This window comes from Sitophilus oryzae, unplaced genomic scaffold (assembly GCF_002938485.1).
Source record: "Sitophilus oryzae breed Bouriz unplaced genomic scaffold, Soryzae_2.0 scaffold_1396_pilon_pilon, whole genome shotgun sequence".
NCBI lineage: Eukaryota > Metazoa > Arthropoda > Insecta > Coleoptera > Curculionidae > Sitophilus > Sitophilus oryzae.
This window is the reverse complement of record NW_022146055.1, coordinates 13,240,642-13,261,427: the sequence shown is the minus strand read 5'-3', so window position 1 is coordinate 13,261,427 and position 20,786 is coordinate 13,240,642. Positions and strand designations below refer to the sequence as shown.

The window sequence follows — 20,786 nt, the reverse complement described above, 5'->3', positions numbered from 1 at the left end:
TAATTAATGACCACACACATGGCGGTACACCCGTCACGTCAGATGATTAATCTGTAGCCACGTATTCGTGTAGAAAGAGTTACAGAAAGTGCACTTCACCAAGCACATTTTATCATTCTTACCGTAAATAAACACTTCAATGGACGTTCTCTTGTACATTGAGGATAATTATATCAGACAAATAACCTACTGTTTTTTTTTCAATTTTTATTCATTTGTTAAGCATACGTCAATACTACAATGACAATGTTAGGAAACAAATAAATAAATGTGCCAACTTGACACTTTTTACAGCAAAGCTATCACCTAAATCCCCAGTAGGAAATTCAAATTCCAGTTAGGCAGTTTGGCGCCGAATATATCCATGGTTGGCAACACCGAATCTAAAAATCGCGCCCTCGATTACGCAACTGAAAGTTTAATTGGTATCAAATATACCTTCTGATATGTTAAGCATTTTTTCTCGGTTAAGCAAATTTGCTTTTTGAAGCCACTGATCAGTTGGTTTACATTTGTATCCAAAGCAGTAGTGCTTAAAAAAACTTTTTTATTTTATAGATTCCCTTCCATTGGTGTAAAATCCAATTATTGAAGTTTCTTAAATGAGTCAAACAATGATCAAGAAATGCAAGACCAAAACACCATTGGTCTTCGTCTTGTTGCAAGACTTCTGCAAAGTCTTGAGATTAAGTAGATTAACACTTTGTGTTTATGGAAGAAGCTGTGGCTGGTGTTAGAAAATATGGGAGTACCAAAACATGTTATATTTCTACTTAAAAATCTTTACGAAAACAGCTCAACAACGCTCTCTCTAAGTCTTTTAGTCCGAAACGTGGTGTGAGAGAAGGTTATATAGTATCACCCATACTCTTCAACATCTATGGAGAGTACATAATGAGAAAAGTCTTACAGGGCTGGCGAGGCGGACTAACGAAAGGTGGAAAAAAGATCACAAACCTTAGGTATGCCGATGACACCTTAATTCATGCATGCCCTGAGGAAGAACTTGTTCAAATAATGAGAAGGTTGAGCAAGATCAGTGCGGAACATGGCCTTATGCTAAACAAAAGGAAAACGCAAGTTATGATAATAGACCGAAATCCTACTAACATCTGGGAGATTGATGGTTTTGAGGTGGTTGAAAAGTTCAATTATCTCGGATCCCTCATAACAAACAAGGGAGGTTGTGACGAGGAAATCAAACGCAGACTAGCAATAGCTCGTAACTCGACTATAAAACTAACACGAATATAGAAAGGCTCTGCAATGTCCCATCACAACAAATTAAAATTAGTAAACGCATTGATCTTTCCTATCGCTACTTATGCATCAGATACCTGGACTTTGAAAACTACAAATAGACGAAAAATAGATGCTTTCGAAATGTGGGCCTACAGGAGAATGCTGCGAATTTCATACACAGAACATCGGACCAACGTATCAATTCTAAGGCAGTTAAAAGTTAACACAAGACTCTCAACCAAAATAAACCAGTCATACCTTAGGAACTTCGGGCACATTACGAGAAGAACAGATGGACTGGAAAAAAGATCAAGATAGAGAGGGATGGAGAACAACGATCCGAGCAATTGAGACATTATGTCACCATACTCTTTCGAGAGTTAACGGGACGAGAAGAAGAAGAAGATTAACCCTTTATAGGTTGCTGGTCGCTAAATCGACCACTTGAATTTAACCAACTAATCAGCGGTGTGGAAGTGTATTATCGCCCAGTCTGTTTTGGCCTATGCTTATTTCTATGCGCGGTTTGGCCATTTAATCAACCATATCTATACGTTGGCCGAATTAGTACGAAAAGTTAACGTAAGCGGTCGTATATTCGACCAGTGAGCATTTGGTGACACTGAGTTTGCTGTGTATCATATAGGTAATAATTGTCGTCTAAGCATTTTCTATGCAAATTTCGTGTGATAAAAATTTAAAAATACAGAAACAATTGTATCTGCGACGTTTATTTCTTTTTATTTAGTGCACCATATTTACGGCTCGGATGATATTTTCTAAAATCGATAATATATCCTGTATATTTCCGATCATTTCTCATAGGATGTGAGTTTCTCGAAAAACTGATTACCTCAATTTTTTATCGATTTTACTTTTGACAACCATCCCTTGCTTGCTGTTTAACGAACTGCACCATCATTGAAAAAAATTTGCTAGTACCGAAAATACCAAAAAAAAACTGGAAATCCCGGTTCCTTAGAGGCATGGTACCGAAATTACCAGTTCCGGTTCCGGAAACGATATAACGTACCATAACCGTCAATCGCCCTATACAGGGTGAATCTTAAATAAGTGCAAATATTTTTAGGGGTAGTATATTTTGGCCCCAGAAATATGAGGATTTTTCTGCGCAATTTTTTTTTTGAAAAAAAAAATCTGGAAATTTTTTTAGTTTTTAGTTAAAAAACTTAATTTCTTGGTAATATGGTAACTAGGGTTCAGAACCGGAAATTCCCGGTTCTTTTGAAATATCAAAGAACCGGGACTCGAAATTATTAACTCCTGGTTCTTACGGTACCTTTAGGGCTCGGTAACAATAACTAAAAATTATTCTTTTATTACGCAAGGAAGTAGTGATGCTATTTCTCATTGTTCTTGCTTCTTTTCTCTTTTGAAATTTCTGTAATGTTTATTAGCAATTATTGAAATTTAAATATGTTATTTTATTATTTAGTACAATGTGTTGTTCAATGTATTAGTTATCCAATGAAAATCAACTAATATATTACTACAAAACAAACACATTAATGTTAAAATTAAACTTGTTTTAAATAAAAAAAAAGTTGTAGAAAATCTTTCAAATAGATAATAATATAAAAATATGTTATTATATATTTTTCCGCATTTCTTCCCAGCAGAAGATTTTCAGATACAGAAAAATTGTTACTTACACGAAATGTGAAAATATTCTGTTTTCAAGCAAATTTTTACTCGATGATCATTTTTTTTATTTTATGTATTTTATTGTGAATTCATATTTTCCTAAATACATATTTGTGAAACTATGGCGAGTGCCACGACTATACTTTGCCTAGTTATAAATCATGACTATACAGCTAAGTCAGTGATCACGGGATGCGAGAACAAGGTCATATAAAGTGGCAGAAAAAGAACAAAGGATTTGACAAGAAGTAAAGCTACTAGTTTCCTTTATAGTATGTCTCTACTGTCACTACGCCTTACTTGTCACTGATACCTTTTTTAAACTCGTTTTATTCCAAACAAGCAATCAAACATTTTTTGGTTACAACTCCGGTGATTAATAAAAATGTGATTGGTGCACCTGCGTCTCTGCTGCAGCTACTTTCCGATTGGACAGTTTGCCCAGGGGCGATTGCTGATAAATGCTCTCGGATTTAATTGCAAAAACAAATCTGGTTCTGTGGCCGACTCGTTGCTGCCTGAAAAATCGAACTGCGCAAAAATAAACAGACGCCGTGTGTGCGTGCGTGTATGTGCGTGTAAATTACGCCGGTAACTCGACACACTTTGATCGATTCCGATTAACTTAATGGCGAATTAAAGTAAAATGGTGGAACAGCGACAACTATATTTCGTTGGGCTATTTATTAGCATGCGTTTAAGCGTTATTTATTTTCTCAAAACACGTCTTCATAATCCCGGTTTGCGTTTTAATGTCACCAAGAAACTGAAAAAAAGTAATCGAGGTGCACTTTAACTTACCTTTTCGTAATTTACTTTCACTAGATTAATCAGAGAATCCAATCTGTGGAACCAGATCAACTATGGTCACTCGAGGATATTGACGATAGGGAAAATCATGATGAATACGAGTCCACATCTGCTAGAGCAGAAAACGGACATATGGACATCACCAAATATGATTTTGTAGAAAAGATAAGGATACTGCTGCTAAATATAAGATACTACTGCTTCTGTAACTTCAGGAGGCACAGGTATAGGCATGTTCTCAGAGGAACTAAACATCCGACGATTTTTAAGGTTATTGGATGGCTATAATGTTCTACAAGCAGAGGTTTACGCAATAAAGGGAGCGGCCAGTTGTATAACAGAGAAAATCACTGATAGACGAATAGGAAATATCGTGATATACTCTGAGAGCTTGGGTGCTTTAAGAAGCATCACCATGCAATCAGTGAGATGGAAAACTGTGATGGACTGGTGAAGCCACAGCAAAGGACTCGCCAAAGAGGGGACCAGGGGAGAAGCCGTGGCAGATAATCCACCATTTGTGACGATCAATACACTGAAGGAAGCCAGAGAAACTACCATTAAGATCAAACAGCAAGAGACGTGGCAACGCCGTGAGGACTGCGCACAGTTCAAAGACTGTGGTCAGTGGTAGACAGCAAAGACGAAATAATTACTAGAGCACAAAAAGAACCTAGTACGCATAATTGTAGGTGTCATTACTGGAAATTGCCCCACGGGGGTAAATCTGGTGAGATAGAAATCTCCAACGACGACTACTGCAGAGAATAGAGAATGCGGAGAGGAAGAAGAAACCATAGAGCATCTGCTGTGCCACACAAACTTTAGAGGGCAACACTTTTTGGAGGGACTATAGGAAGCAGCAGAAGCAAACATCAGCGACATCGGTAACTTTGCAAAGAGCTGGAAGTGCATTAACGCAAAGACAGGTTTGGTACAATAATACAGCAGATCTCAATAGGCCCAAGGAACCAGAAAATCCCATGTAAATTTTGAACTGTCCAAATATTGGCTCCCTTATTTACGTTACAGCGAAATCCTAAATAAGTTTTTTAAAGGTCTGCGTATGCTGAATACGCATACCATATTTGATCGATATTGTACAGGCTGATTTAATCTATTTGACAAAAAACTGCATCTATTGTGAGACTGTATATTGAAATGAAAACTAAACTACACTGACTTATAATAAAGTGTTTATCTTTCCTGCAAACCTGTGTTATAAGATTTTATGTATACATTCAGTGGAGTTGAATTAATAAAATCTAACGATTGAGAATTAAAAACTACGTTTATAGAGCTTTGAAATCTACGTTACGAAAAGGGTAACTATCGCAAATTTTGCATTTTCAATGGAGCTAATATTTACAATTCAAATTTGCTAACAAAGAATCCTTTGAAAGCATTTACCGATATTAATACACGTATACAATGTGGAGCAGTTCAAGCATAGAACTAACGACTCCATTGTATTCGACATTTTCCGAAAAAACAGGCGGCGAGCAGTTTCGATAGATTTTCATTCTTCTTAACAAACTAAACAAAGAACGTGTAAACTTAAGGAAGAATACGGTTTGTTCGATGTTAACATACTGTACAAGGGAGAAAAAAAACCGCTACAGCATTATCTCTTTATATCGGGTTAGTTCTTTTGTAGTTTTACAGAAAATCATTATCTCCGCCTATTGTTTGTTCATTTTATGTGGTCGTAAGTTAGAGAAGGTTTGGCTTCTTTATATTCAGACAAAAAAATGAGAGGATACGTAGGACAATTTAAAAGTTTGTTTATTTTTAAAAGTACTTTCATCTAAGAAGTACACCAAAAAAATTATAAATAAATATAAAAAAATGTAAAAATGTTATATAAAATAACCTTATTGTAATATATATGATTATTATATACAGGGTGAGTCTTAAATAAGTGCAAATATTTTTAGCGGTAGTATATTCGAATTACGACCCCAGAAAGACGTTTATAAGGTTTTCTTCGTAAAAAAATAAAAATTTCGAATCTTTTGAAAAAACGTTTTAATTTTAGGTTAAAAATCATAATATCTTGATGATATGGCGACATAGGTAGTAGATTAAATTTACACGAAAGAAAACCCACAAAAGATCCAGTGGTTCTGAAAATTTAACCAAAAAAACCTTTTTTTTTGTAAATTTTCAAAGTAAAATAACTCAATTATTATTTTTTTGTTATTTGAAAAACGGCAAAGAGAAAATATATTTCTTTTATCGAGATCTACCAACTGTGAAAATAGTTGCACTTATTTAAGACTCACCCTGTATATTTAATAATTAACTTATTCTTATCTAAATCATTAGTGGTGTATGTTACAGAAATACTCATGTGGACAACGACTACATACTAAAGATTTTTAATTATTTGTTTGGTTTGCAAGAAAGAGCAAATCTAATGGAAAAGATTACATCCAATGTCTCTTCTAATTTGCTCAATAAAGTTGACCGGGTGGCTGAAACAGTTATTCAGCCAATTTTCATTATATTACCGTTTTTCGGCAAGGGAGGGGTGACTTCTGATTACTCACTGTACCATTTTGTGCGAATCTTGTAATTTCGGCTTTTATTACACTCTGGGGCAACTTGGAAATAGAGGTTAATACCAAGGGGGAGTTTTCGAACACGAAGCTTTTTTTTCTCCACAAAAACTAGTTATATTTGGATGAAAGTTTACGCATTAATTTTATATGATGTACTATCAATATTTTTGAATAAGCTCCATGTTAAAAATACCGATTGATTTTTCTAACTAGTTGTATTAGTAGTATTTCATATTAAGGTGCGTATACATATGTGTTGTGCTCGTTGTTCGCCGTGAGCAGCAAGAACAGTGAGATCATAGTCCGAGCCAGCAACGATCCATATGAAATGTAAATGGCTCGCGAGCAAACAATAAATATTCTTTTTTCAGTGTCAGTGCAGTTTTTGACGCGACTTGGTTCAGATGTTCAGATAAATAAAGTTAAATATTTTAATATAAATTATATGTTATTGAAAGTACAAACGAATATTATGTAAATAATATGTAATGTACTCTGTACCTACAGTCAGTACAAAAAGTCTCCGTACGCCCCTTTTTTTTCAAGCAAATTTATAGCCTTTTTTTATGTTTAAAAAAAAACTGAAAAACATTTTTTTTAGTGGGTTTAGATAAAAATGGTTGGTACCATTCAAAAGAAAGGCAAAAATTATAAACCTCCTAAAAATTACACAAGGGTTCAACAAAAAATAGTCCAGATATAAAATTTTCAATTTGGCAAAAATAATCATTTTTTTTGCAAAATCTTAAAAATTTTATTATTTTTAGCAAATTTAAAAGATTTAAAATTGTATATTTAGATTATTCTTTGTTCAATCGTTGTGTACTTTTCAGGAGGTATATAATTTCTGCCCCTCTTTCGAATAGTACCAACCATGTTTACCTAAAACCACTCAAAACATTTTCATCTTTTTTTTTAAACATGAAAAAAAGGAGCTATAAAATTTTTTGAAAAGAATTGCAGACCCACGTGAACTGAGAAACGTATTGAAGATTTTAAATGTACCATTAGTTTTTTTCGAGTTTTTTTTTAATTATGGTAAAAAAGTCGCTACAAGAAAAAAAAAGGGTGTACTCAGACTTTTGACGAACTAAGAGAACTACGCACTAATATGTTGTTCAGATGGTAGTTGAATAAATGTCATTCTATAAATAAACATACTTCTTTTGCAAAGCACACCTTTAGAATAGAATAGAATAGAATAGAATAATTTATTGATGTCAATACCATACAAATAGTGGCGTACATAAGTCAAAATATAAAATAAAATACATATATAAAACACAATTAACTTAAAAATTAACACAAAAGACATAAAGTTAAAACCATCATATTAGATGGGTATACAATGACATATATTCTAGTTAATACATCCTATTGAAGTGGCGATTTCCTTCCAGGCATCTATTATTTTGGTTTTTTAAAATCATTTTCGTCTTTGGGGCCCCACAAAATAGTATGCGTCCTATACAACTCAACTAATTGAAGCAAAATATCCTCCGATTATGTAGGCTCCATGCTCGCCGATCGGACCAGAACGACGAACCTGCGACAACTCCGTCCAAATCATAACTGCGAGCTCCTTTGTGTTCGTCGCAAAAACCGATAAGAAGTGGATCGCGACGATCACACTGTGAACGGCTCGCGAGGCGCTCGCGGGAGGCGTACACATATGACGAATTCAGCTTGTGGCTTTTATGTCTGCCTTTTTTGCAAAAGAGCATTGTTATAACTCACAAAGCGTTAATACTCTTGATTTTAGTTGCAAAAAATCAACTGTCATCTGAAAAGAGGAAGCAAAAGCAGCCACAAATACACCATTAAGTTGACATCGGCCGTAAATCCGACAAGAAATCCGGGATCTATCACGACAATATCAACAATAGCGAACGACGGTTTAGATAAAGCGTTTCAGTACCTCACGAGAGGCGACAGCGACACTTGACTCCGACAGCGACTAGGCTCGAGACCTTATCGCGCCTGGCGAAAACTCCTCATTATTCTCGAAATAGTTCCGAAACCGATGATGGCGCTCTTGGGGAGTATTGGGGAGCCATTGTTTTTGCCGCCGCCGACAATAAAGGCCCGATTGTTATGGTAATTTTTTAGGCGAACGACTGAGGAGACTTTGACCTTTCGCAGATGATTTCTGTATTGTTTATATGCAAAACTGTCACCGATTTGTTTTATTTTTCTCTAATAAATGACTAATATTTACGGTTTGTCTACGAAGAAAAACTGTTTATTTACATTACATTAGCGCATAAAATAATAAAAAACAGTTTTATAGATACATAGCAATAAACCAGTGCCTTCCCATAAGATTACAGAAAGAAAACAATATTAAAATTCAAAAAGCGTTAATTTTCTGGATTTTCGTAGCAGGAATTAAACCTTTATCTGAATAGAGGAAATAAAAACAGTCACAAACACACCATTAAGTTGACATAGGCCGTAAATCCGACAAGAAATCCGGGATCTATCACGACAATATCAACAATAGCGAACGACGGTTTAGATAAAGCGTTTCAGTTCTCACGAGAGGCGACGGCGACACTTGAGCCCGACAGCGACTAGGCTCGAGACCTTATCGCGCCTCGCGAAAACTCCTCATTATTCTCGAAATAGTTCGGAAACCGATGATGGCGCTCTTCGGGATTATTGGGGAGCCATTGTTTTTGCCGCCGCGGACAATAAGGCCCGATTGTTATGGTAATTTTTTAGGAGGACGACTGGGGAGACTTTGACCTTTCGCAGATGATTTCTGTATTGTTTATATGCAAAACTTTCTATCAATTTGCTTTTTTTTTCTCTGGAAATTGACTAATATTTATGGTTTGTTTTTATGGGTTGTTTTGTTTTAATTACGTTAGAAAAAGAAGAGTTTTCGCTAAAGAAAAATTTGACTTCTTGCAGTGCAGTGGCGAAATACCCATATTGGATTTTTTTGGAGAGATATACCTATATATGATAATACCCAGAAAATTAAAACATTATATGGATATTTATGTACCTTATTAGTAGAATATTGTATGTAAATATAGATATTGCCCCTCATAATCATAATAATATATAAACAGAACATTTAAAATTTAATTCTATAGCCATCGGCGACAACAAATACTCATAATCGAAATTATATAAATAAATAAATTGGTAAAATTATTGGATAGTAATGATTGCATATATAATTGCTTTGCGATATGTCAATTCAGATAGTTAAAGCATAACAACTATTATACCGTATGATCAGAAAAATTAGTAACCTCTGAAAAACTTTGAAATTATTAAAAACTGAGAGTCGAGATGACATTCTTTTAGGTACTAGTATCTAAAAGTGACACCTGTTTAGGCACTAGTGCCTAAAAGTAAAAAATGGAACGTTAGAAACAATGAAAAGTGGTCTCGTATAAGTTTTTCGACTTCTCGGGCACTAACGTGGATAGCGCAGTTTCAGCAGCGTGTTGAATATCCAAAGACTCGTCATTATCAGTGGCGTAACAACAGACTCACGGGCCCCCTATTACACCTACATATTTCAATGCTTCTATACTAATCTGATTTTCTCATCTGAATCACTCATATTTTAGGTCAGAAATAACATTATCAAATTAATTTTTATATAGTATTATTTATTATTGCAACACAGAATATGTAACCCAAAACATATAAAATATCAAATAAAAATATCAAAAACAAAACAAAAAACAACAACAAAAATAACTAAATTAAAATAAACAATGTAAATAGGAACATGAACATGTTAAAATTCTTTTTTACTTGCTTTAGCATGGGCGAAAGTTGACACAATATTACCAATGTCTATTGTTTGTACGAATAACTTCATTTTCTATTGAAATAATTGAGTAATCACTGGTGTCGGTGTAAAGTAAACACCGGTGTCGGTGTTGACACCGGTACACCGACTGAAACACCGGTGGTCATCAACACCTAACACCGGTGTTCAAATCTCAACACCGAAGAGGTCTAGTTTCGGGCAGCTCTCGTAACTCAGCTACCTCATCGTCCCCTTAATACAACCATTAGGTAACTAGAGTTTTTGTGATTTTGAGTTAACTAGTTTTGCCAGTATAATTTTTCATGCCCTTTTTGATGCTACAACTAGTTTAGTTCTATTTCTATTCGATGGTACAGAAGTCCAGTGACAATACAGCAAATTTCCTTTTTTGTCAAATTTAATGCTCTAATGACAAATCACATATTTCCAGTTATTTTTATTTTGCAAAATAAAAAGGAAAACACAGCTACAAAATGCTGGTAAAAGTAATAAAATATTTTCGCGATAGCGTGTGCTAGTTAAGTAGTTAAGAAGACATGTGATAGATAAGAACTTAGTTGGGGATCGCCCGATTCTGCTTGATTCGCGATAGCATGTGATAGATATGGGAATGCTTGCACACACGGCACATCGATAGTTACGCCACTGGTCATTATCACTCATTTTTTTTACAAAACTTTGTAGGAAATACGGCGACGTTTGAACCTGACAGAACTTTGTCATTAAACAATGCATATTTAACACATTTTAAAAAATGTTTAAAAATAAATAATAATAATAGCATGAAAATCTCAAATTATCCGCTTTCACAAAAAATGTTGTATGAAATTCGTTGCGAAAAGAGCGTTTTAAGCACTCGATGCATTGTACAATTTTGCGTCCCGTGCTTAAAACATTCATTTTGCAACTTGTTCCATAAATAGCTATTTCACTATTAAACATAAATTGATTTATTATCTAGGTGTTGTGCTTTGCTCGTTGCTTCTGACAAGCGACATCAGAGGAACTGAAAACAAAATAGGCCGTTTCTGTGTGTCGTTACTACAAATGCCTCTATTAAGTAATATTCCGTTGACGTTATCAAGAAATTAACGCTCGTAGCGCTGCTCAATTGTGTTATGGTGTCATCAGCCGATGTATGCAAATTAGGCAATAATTCGATTTCTGATAAAACGTGCTTTATTAACAATTATGCTCGCTTGAACAATGCCATCGCAATTTTAAAGGCTTTATTGGCAAAAGCTTTCTTTATTAATTGAAGCTTTTAATTAACAGGCCTTATTTTAATTTAAGCGAACTCAAGTGCTTTTAGTAAAAATAAAATAATTAATTACTTTTAGGGTTCTCTTTTACTTAATAATAATTAGTTTACAATAATTAAACTATGCACTATCAGAATATTTTTTTTATACATATTTCCCTATCAAATTCACATTATTTTTTCAAGCGACTCTGAAATTATGTGAAAATTAGCAATCTCTGTATAATTAAAATTTATCTTTTACAGTGGGTTTAAAAAACTATTAATATTACTTTAAGCATGCATCAGAATCATACACACATTTAATCGAGTGAAATCTTGGTAAGTTTAATGAACTGGAAAAAAACAACTGTATAGAACTGATATGCGTGTAAGTAAAAAGTTAATGCAGGTAAATCACGCCAATCAATTTTCCTAATGTAATGGTAAGTTAAACTTTACAGTGCAACTGGAAAATAGCTTTAACTGTAGCTCCGTAGAACCACCATCTGAACAGTTTATAACGATGTCGTGTAGTAATATTAATCCTGGTTGTATTAAATAAAATTTATATAAAATTGACTATTAACTATGATAATTTGCGTTAAGTTCAGGTGGTAGCTGGTTTTACATTTTCTTTTCAAATAAAACTACACACACTGGCACGAAAAGTTTGGCGCAGAATTTTGAACACCCTGTATGATCTTGTATTATTAATAATTTTTTTAAGGAAGGCTATAAAAAATATATATATTTTTATTTATTTATTAATATCTCTGAAACTATTGAAATATGTTTATATTATAATATAAAATAAAATATATAAAAATCATAATAAATAATAAAGGGACTTTTAATTTTAATATAAGGGATAAATATACAGGGTTGTTCACCACATACGACACGGGGTATTGTAGCTAAACGATTAGATTTTTACAAAATGTAAGTTTGGGGTTCGTTGAAGGAATATTAGAGCTACCATTTAAAAATATTTTTGCAAGATACAGAGTGTCCCAAATACATAAAAATATCAAAGTTGTATTTTTTTACAATGGTATATTATGTATATTATTACATTTTTAGTTCCTATATGATTAAAATAAGGATAAGTTTGATTAAGGTTTATCACACTTAAACTTTACCGTTTTTGAAATATTTTTACGAAAAATGAAACGCATTTTCTACGAAAACTTAAAAAGGTAGGTAAAAAATGGTATAATACAATTTGATAGACAATTAAATTGGGCATCTGATTCTCATAAAATATACAGGGTGTTCCGTTTAAATTAAACAAGTTATAGCCTTTAAAGCTAGTATTTATTTAAAATAAAATTTTAGACACTCTGTATGAGGTAGTATTATTTTTATTATTGCAACACTATAACTGATCAATAAATAAACTTCAGTAAATATTTAGTATTAAAAACTTTGATACCCTTGGAGAAATGAAGCCTCAAAATTTTTACTGTAATTTTACAAAATTAGAAATATTTCAGAAACGTTAAGGTTTAACCTTAATCAAATTCACCTTTCTTTTAATCATAGAAAAAAAATGTAATAATATACAGGGTGTTCCATTTAAAAAAAAATATAACTTTGATATTTTTTATTTATTTGGGACACTCAGTATCTTGTAAAAATATTTTTAAATTGTAGCTATAATAGTCCTTCAACGAACCCAAAACTTACAATTTGTAAAAATCTAATCGTTTAGCTGCAATACTCCGGGTCGTATGTGGTGAACATCCCTGTATATTTTACATGTCAATGTTAGTTTTAGTAAATACGTTTTGAAATTAGACTTTATCTTTAATTTTTGATCTTTTATATTAAGATAATCACATTTCTAGGGTCTGGGAGGTGCTAGATGTAGGTGGCATTCGAATGAATAATTTGCACTGTCGGTTGAGGTTAGATAAGAATCGAAACTGATATAATTGAATCCAGTGGAAGAGGGTGAATATAATGGAGTATGTAAATGTGACTAAATTGTCTAGTTCGAAGGGAACATACATATTTATTATTGTCTACAGTTTCAATTATAATGCAAAACTGTTAAACTCGGTGGTATTTCATCACGCATTATCTAAGAAAAAAAAGTCTACATGTTTGATTTTGAATTAATTTATATTAAAAAAATTGGTGCCGGAAGGCACGTATAGCCGCCCATACTAAAATATGTTAATAAAAAGTTGGTAGGCAGTTCTTTTAGTTTCAAGGTAAAGGAATTTTTCCAATTTTTTTTATCTCAAAAACTGCGACTTTGACTGATTTTGATGTTATTACAAATTTTATTGCAAATATTATTCCTAATCTTAAATTGAAAACCGCGTTTCGCTATCTACTGTAATTTTGGAGTCGCAATCAAAAATTAATGGCCAGATTCTGGGGTGCCACAGTATTTTTGTGCCAAATTTGGTTAAAATCGGTTTAGCGGTTTTTGAGTTATCGTGTTACAGACGGACAGAGGGACAGATGGACAGATGGACAGATGGACAGATGGACAGACGGACAGACAGACAGACAGACAGACCCCATGAAAATATTTTGTATTTAGGTCATTTATGACCCAAATAACTTACAACGGCTAAACAACGGCTAAAAAAAGAAATCAGAGAAAATACAGAAAATAAATTTCACTTTAATTTTCAGGTTTCTCTACGGTTTCAGTTATACGGTAGTTTAAGCAAAAATATTTAGTTAACACAAATTATCTTTGGTTTAAGTTATGATTTACAGTTCATTTTTTTTGTTAAAACGATTTGAAAAAAAAATATACAATATATAAATATACATATACAAGATGTGCACTAAATTTTTAACATTTTTCTAGTTTAAAAATCATTATCTTTTAGATTTTGGCATATAAGTAAAAATGTATAGAAATATTAAAATTATTAAAACAGATTACACCCATAAAAGACTAAAGTTACAGTTTTTGAAAAGTAAAATCAGTAACATTTATGCAAGAAGTTGTACTGACATATCACAACTGAGGAGCAGACTTTCTAGATGCATTTTGTCCAATTCTGTGAATTTTGGCAAACAAAGAAAAACAGTCTTTTTGCAAGAAACTTACTAAAAACTAGTACCTATACTTGAAAAATGGATAAACAAATCATAAAAATAGTACACCGACATGTAAAAAATGTAGTTTTAATGATAAGCGGTAGCTGCGGGATGGATGCGGGACCAAAAAACCCTTTGAGCTTTTATATACATATATATTGACGACATAAAAGTCACAACCAAAAGGTAAAGAGGCAACAAAGCAATGAGATTTTTAATTGTCAGGAGTTCGGAAGAGAGATAACATCACGTATCGGGCTTTTCAGTCAGCTCATGAAAGACAGAAAAGCTCATGAAAGAAAGCGCCTTGCGTAACCATCTTCTGATGCGTGTCAAATACTCGTCAGCGAGTAATGTAACATATTAGTATATATTGTATGGATTGCGTTTGTTGTTATGGTAACAATGTTATGTAGTACCATGATACAAAGAAAACAAGGTATGATATTGCGCAGCACTACGTCACAGGTCATAAACGGCACCATTGGTCGGCAATCTCTGCGCGCCAATTTCAAATTGTCAAACAGATGACACATAATAAATGTGAAAATAATTTTTCAAATGTCAAGCTCGATGATTTGACAATACATAACTTTTGAGGTTAAGTATGTCCTAATTCTTCCCTATTTTAGTTTTTTTTTATTAGTGGCAATTGAACAATATGGATATTTTTTATATGGCATATAACGTCACAGGTGATATGCGCAAACTGAAAGAAATTGGTGCCGCTATCGACCATACCTTGTTTTCTTTGTACCATGATGTAGTACTGATAAAAACAAAAGCTTGACAAAAAGTAAATTCGAAGCTTGTGTCATAAGAATTTGCAAAGGTTTTTTTTTTAAATCAACTAGAAAGTGCAAGGAAGATTATTACAAAAAAGCGCATTACAAAAAAGCGTTGAATTGTTTTTTTTTATCCATTAATGTTAAGTTAATAAATAAAATAAAAATTTCTAGTTGCAAACACGTCGAAAAGTTATTTTAACACACCAGTCGATAAAATATCACATTAAGTGCTTCATATGAGTGGATAATACCCCCATTATCGTATGATTGTGGATAAATAATATTATGTTATATTCAAAGAACAATAAATAATTTTAAATTGGCGCGCCCGGAAGTAGACTGCAAAGGAAGTCATCATTTTTGGCAGTTGAAATGGCCCTATAAACAATTGCACCTTTTTCAATCACTCGTTAATACTTTCCTGGCAATATTTCGCCAATCAGTCAGTTTATTACCAAATTTCAAAGGCTTTTCGCTCTATTCGATTTTTGTCGCCCGTCTAGCCGCAAAATCGAAATCGAATTACTTGCGGCTCTGTTGAAATTTTGACGCAAAAGCCATCGGACAATTTTCGGACCAGATTCGATGGCCCCAAGGCAGACGACCGAATCCGCCAAATTGGCGAAACCGCCGCCACTGACCAGCGGCGTTGCGTAGATAAAAGCGACGCGGGCGAACGATAAAACTTTTATTTCCGGGGGCTGTTTATCAGGACCGGACTTCGCGCGCCCGTTCAAACAAAACAAATTAATCGTTGTCAAATATTTGCTTTCCAAATTATTATCGGAACGGACTATCGGGCAAATAGCGCTGCTCCGCGCCATGTTAAATAATGGCACACCCTCCTTGGCAGTTCTAAATTTAGAACGATTTCGAGGGGTTGATTTCTGTTATTCCTTGTTTTTTTTTTCTGTTTCCCGTATTTTGTTTGTCCTGTTTGGTTATGTCGAGGTTGCTAGTAATTACAAGAAATTGACATAAAAATTATAAATTATACTTCCTGGTCCGTTCCTAATAGAACACCCTGTAGTTGCTGCAAAGCGCTGACAGTACACTAAGTTGAAAGAGAGAGAAAACATATACCATATCCACAGCCCACACAGCGGGTCCATTCATTACGCTTCTTAGTGTCGACAGTGCAGTATATATTTTTTGTGAACTTTTTACTTGGTGAAAAATGAAAGTTTCCGGGTTAAAAAACAAGAAAAGAGAGAAGGTGAAGAGAAAGTTGGAAAAATTGTTACAAGTGTTTTCTTCAAGTTCTTCAGGTTCTTCAAGTAAGTACATAGATAATAATATGTAGATTTTTTGTTAGAAAATAACGCCAGATAAAGGGATTCATTCGTCTCTTGATATCACATCTTGAGGTTAAATCACCTCTTACGTTTCTTAACAATTTTATTATTCTCATAAAAACCGAAAAACTTCAAAGCATTGCGGGGTTAAATCACCCCAAGGCCAAAAAATGTGCTTTATGTAATATAAGTGCGGGTTTACTCACCTCACAATGCCAAATTATGTAATATATGTGCGGGTTTATTCACCCCACAAGGCGAAATTATGTAATATAAATGCGGGTTGAATCACCCCATAAGGCCAAATTATGAAATATACGTGCGGGTTTACTCACCTCACAATGCCAAATTATGTAATATACGTGCGGGTTTATTCACCCTACAAGGCGAAATTATGTAATATAAATGCGGGTTGAATCACCTCATAAGGCCAAATTATGAAATATAAGTGCGGGTTTATTCACCCCAGAAGGCGAAATTATGTACTATAAATGCGGGTTTTAATCACCTCACAATGGCAAATTATGTAATATAAGTGACTGTTCAATCACCCCTCTCATTTTCCCTAATATTATATTTTTCTTTTTTCAATACAAAACATACTTAAAAAATCATACTACAAAAATCAAGCTTTATTAAATCTGTCTTCAAGCCGGTGTTATCTCGCGTTCGGCGCTGCGTCTCGGTTAAAAATATCATATTTCAACCGTCGCGTCGTCGGTTGTTATTATTTAGTCTGGAATTGACTGAAGTTATTGTTACAGGCGAAAGTGATTCGGACACTTCAGCTAGTTTATCACCTCCAGTAAGGAAAAAAAGGCGTCGCATTATTTCATCTTCTGACTCAGCTTCAGATAATGAAGCACTAAATATTTCGCAAACTCAACCCTTGAAATATGCCAACATTTTGGGCCTTACTCCCGAACAAGAAAATCCGAAAGGTGTACCACTTAATAAAGAGATCATGTTAAGGTGGTCAAGTTACTTATCTGAGGGGTTATCTAGCGAAATTAAACAAGATTTAAAGAAAAAATGGGCCATACCGGAAGACTTCCCTATTTTAAATGCCCCGAAAATTAACCCAGAAATTCAGCCTTTGCTCAACGCTACAGAAAATACCAAGGACTCAATTTTTTCGCATATTCAAAATGAGTTGGGCTTGGGTTTAGCAGCTATGGGCACAAGTCTAAACAAATTGTTAGACAATGATTTTTCAAATGTTAAAGACGACATACTGCCTGGTCTGATAGATTCTGCAAAACTAATTTCTCAAGCTCATTTCTTATTGACGCAACACCGTAAACATCAGATCTACCCAATATTAAATACAGCTATGCAAAAAGTTGCACGAGAATGTCAGTCAGACAGTATCTTGTTTGGTAAAGATTTTGCCGAAAGATGTAAGTCTGCTACAGTACTTAAAAAGTCAAGTTTGGAGTTAAAAGCTGCAGCCAAGCCAGGAGACACATTTCAATCAAAGCAATTTCGCAATAATTTAAACTGGAAGCGTCCCTTTACCAAAGCTCGGTTCAAGAAAGGTCAAACATACAAGTACCCGCGGAATCAACGGGGGGGGCAGGACCGTCCTCAGTGGAAGTATCGGAAGGGCTCTTACAACCAACCTCGTCAACGTCCCTTCAATCCCTAAAGGTAAAAGGGAAATATGCTGGTAGGCTTAAGAAATTTTCTGATAGATGGGAAGATATTACTAATGACCCATTTATTTTACAATGTGTTCAAGGCTATTATTTACCATTCACTTGTACTCCAATTCAAAGAAAGTCTCCAAAGCCAAAGCTTTTTACTAGCATAGAAATATGTAAAATAAAAGAAAGTATTCAACAATTGGTAACAATAGGCGCGATACAGCCCTGTACATCAAAAAAGGGTCAATTTATCTCACCTTATTTTTTAGTTCAAAAGCCTAATCAACAGTATCGCTTTATATTAAACCTAAAGGGTTTAAATAAATTTATTTTGCCACCACATTTTAAATTAGAGGATTACAGGTCTGTTAAAAATATCATTTCTCCAAATGTTTTTATGGCTGCGATTGATCTTAAAGATGCCTATTTCCTTATTTCAATTAATAAAAAACATCGTAAATATTTACGATTTAAATTTGAAGGCAAACTCTATGAATTTCGTTGCCTCCCATTTGGTTTAAATACGGCCCCTTTTTTGTTTACAAAACTTATGAAACCACATATAAAATACTTAAGATCAAAAGGTCTAATGTCAATAAATTATTTGGATGATTTTTTGTTGTTAGGATCCACAAGGCAAGAGTGTTTAACAAATGTAGCGACTACCATTTCTTTGCTAGAAGGCCTAGGCTTTATTATAAATTATGAAAAAAGTAATTTAACACCTGTGAGGCGCTGTAAATATTTAGGTTTCTTATTTGATAGTGAGAAAATGACTATCGAATTACCTTTATCAAAAAGAATTCAGGGTTCAGAGGCTATTATTTCTTTCTTAAAATTAAAGTCATGTAAAATAAGAACCTTTGCAAAACTAATTGGAAAACTAATATCATTTTGCCCTGCCACCAAATATGGTTGGTTATATACCAAGATATTAGAAAGACACAAATTTGTGGCTCTAAAAAATAATGGTGGGGATTATGAAAAGAAATTAATTATAAATACACTTATAGTTCAGGAATTACATTGGTGGTTAGCACATATTCCTCTTAGTAAACATAATATAAAAATCGAAAAATATGAATATGAAATCTATTCGGATGCATCTGCTACAGGTTGGGGTTTATGTTGTAATGGAGAAAAAACGCACGGGTTCTGGAGTACCGAAGAGTTAAAGTATCATATCAATTATTTGGAATTATTAGCTGTGTTTATTGGCCTTAAATGTTTTGCGAAGGACAGCACTAATTGTGCCATATTGCTTAAGGTAGACAACACCACAGCAATTTCGTATATAAATCGCATGGGCGGAATAAGATACAAAAATCTGTCAAATCTTACTAGGGAAATCTGGCAATGGTGTGAGGCCAGGAATTTATGGATTTTCGCTACATATATTGAATCAAAAAATAATGTTGAAGCGGATTTTGAGTCTCGATCTAAATACATAGAGACTGAATATAGTTTAAATGATAAAACGTATCAGAAAATAATTTCTTTACTTGGTTCTCCGGAAATTGATTTATTTGCAACACAAATAAACGCTAAATGTAGTCATTATATTTCTTGGAAGAGAGACCCAAACTCCATTGCTATAGATGCGTTTACAATTAGTTGGAAAAATATAAATTTTTACGCTTTTCCGCCATTTTCCCTAGTGGGAAAGGTTCTTAATAAAATAATTGCAGATCAGGCCGAGGGTTTGGTAGTTGTTCCATATTGGGAAACGCAACCTTGGTTTCCGGTTTTTAAAAGACTACAAACCTCTAGTCCTCTTTATTTCCGTCCAAATAGAAACTTATTAACCTCCCCTTTCAGGTGCAGCCATCCTCTCTGGAAAAGGATTACCCTGGTGGCAGCGAGGTTATCAGGGAATCTTTTTTACAACGCAACATCTCAGGGGAGGCATGTCTAATATTACAATCCTCCTTAAGCAAAAATACTTTAAAACAATATGATACAGCATTTAAAAAATGGTGGGTTTTTTGTAAAGATCATAAGATAAAGTTATACCAGCCATCCACTGATAAATTTGTGGAGTTTTTAAACGAACAGTTCAAGAGGGATGTAGGTTACTCAACGTTAAATACATATAGGTCTGCTATTAATTTCATTCTAAATACGAAAGTAGACGAAAAAATAATAAACAGGTTCTTAAAGGGTGTTTTTAAACTTAGGCCCGTCTTTCCTAAATATAAAACCACCTGGGATCCTTCAGTTGTGTTAAAATATGTAGGTACGTTTTTTCCTTTGGACTCATTATCTTTAAAACTTTTAACTTTTAAATTGGCGACATTACTGGCACTTTGTACTGGTCATAGGCTTCAAACTTTGTCTAAAATAAAAATTAGTAACATTGTAAATCTTAATAATAGAATTGAAATATTGATTTTTGATATTTTAAAAACATCTATGCCCTCAAAACAGCAACCTAAAATAATAATACCTTTCTTCCCAGACAAACCTGAACTCTGTATAGCATCAACACTTTTATGCTACATCGAAAAAACTAAAATAATTAGAGATCAAGTTTCCAGTCTTTTTATTACACATAAGAGTCCACATAAATCTGCTTCAGTACAAACAATATCAAGATGGATAAAAACTACACTAAAACGAAGTGGGGTCAATACAGATGTTTTTACAGCATATAGTACACGACATGCTT

At 33.8% G+C, this 20,786-nt stretch overlaps 2 protein-coding genes across 7 annotated transcripts in view; one reads left to right on the top strand and one right to left on the bottom strand.

Annotated features, from left to right (window-relative positions):
* LOC115876062 (ephrin type-A receptor 4-A) overlaps positions 1 to 20,786 on the bottom strand; it is a 701,832-nt gene that overhangs the window by 109,025 nt on the left and 572,021 nt on the right. The window lies entirely within an intron of this gene.
* On the top strand, positions 16,180 to 19,535 carry LOC115876063. The gene is made up of 2 exons (XM_030891745.1): positions 16,180 to 16,454; positions 17,237 to 19,535. Exons 1-2 carry the CDS (start codon positions 16,355 to 16,357, stop codon positions 18,118 to 18,120), a joined length of 984 nt encoding a protein of 327 aa, XP_030747605.1. The 5' UTR covers positions 16,180 to 16,354; the 3' UTR covers positions 18,121 to 19,535.

Coding starts and splice junctions, on each gene's coding strand:
- LOC115876063 (XM_030891745.1), top strand. CDS start 16,355: ATGAAAGTTTCCGGGTTAAAAAACAAGAAAAGAGAGAAGGTGAAGAGA. Junction 16,455..17,236: donor AAGTTCTTCAGGTTCTTCAA/GTAAGTACATAG, acceptor TTATTGTTACAG/GCGAAAGTGATTCGGACACT.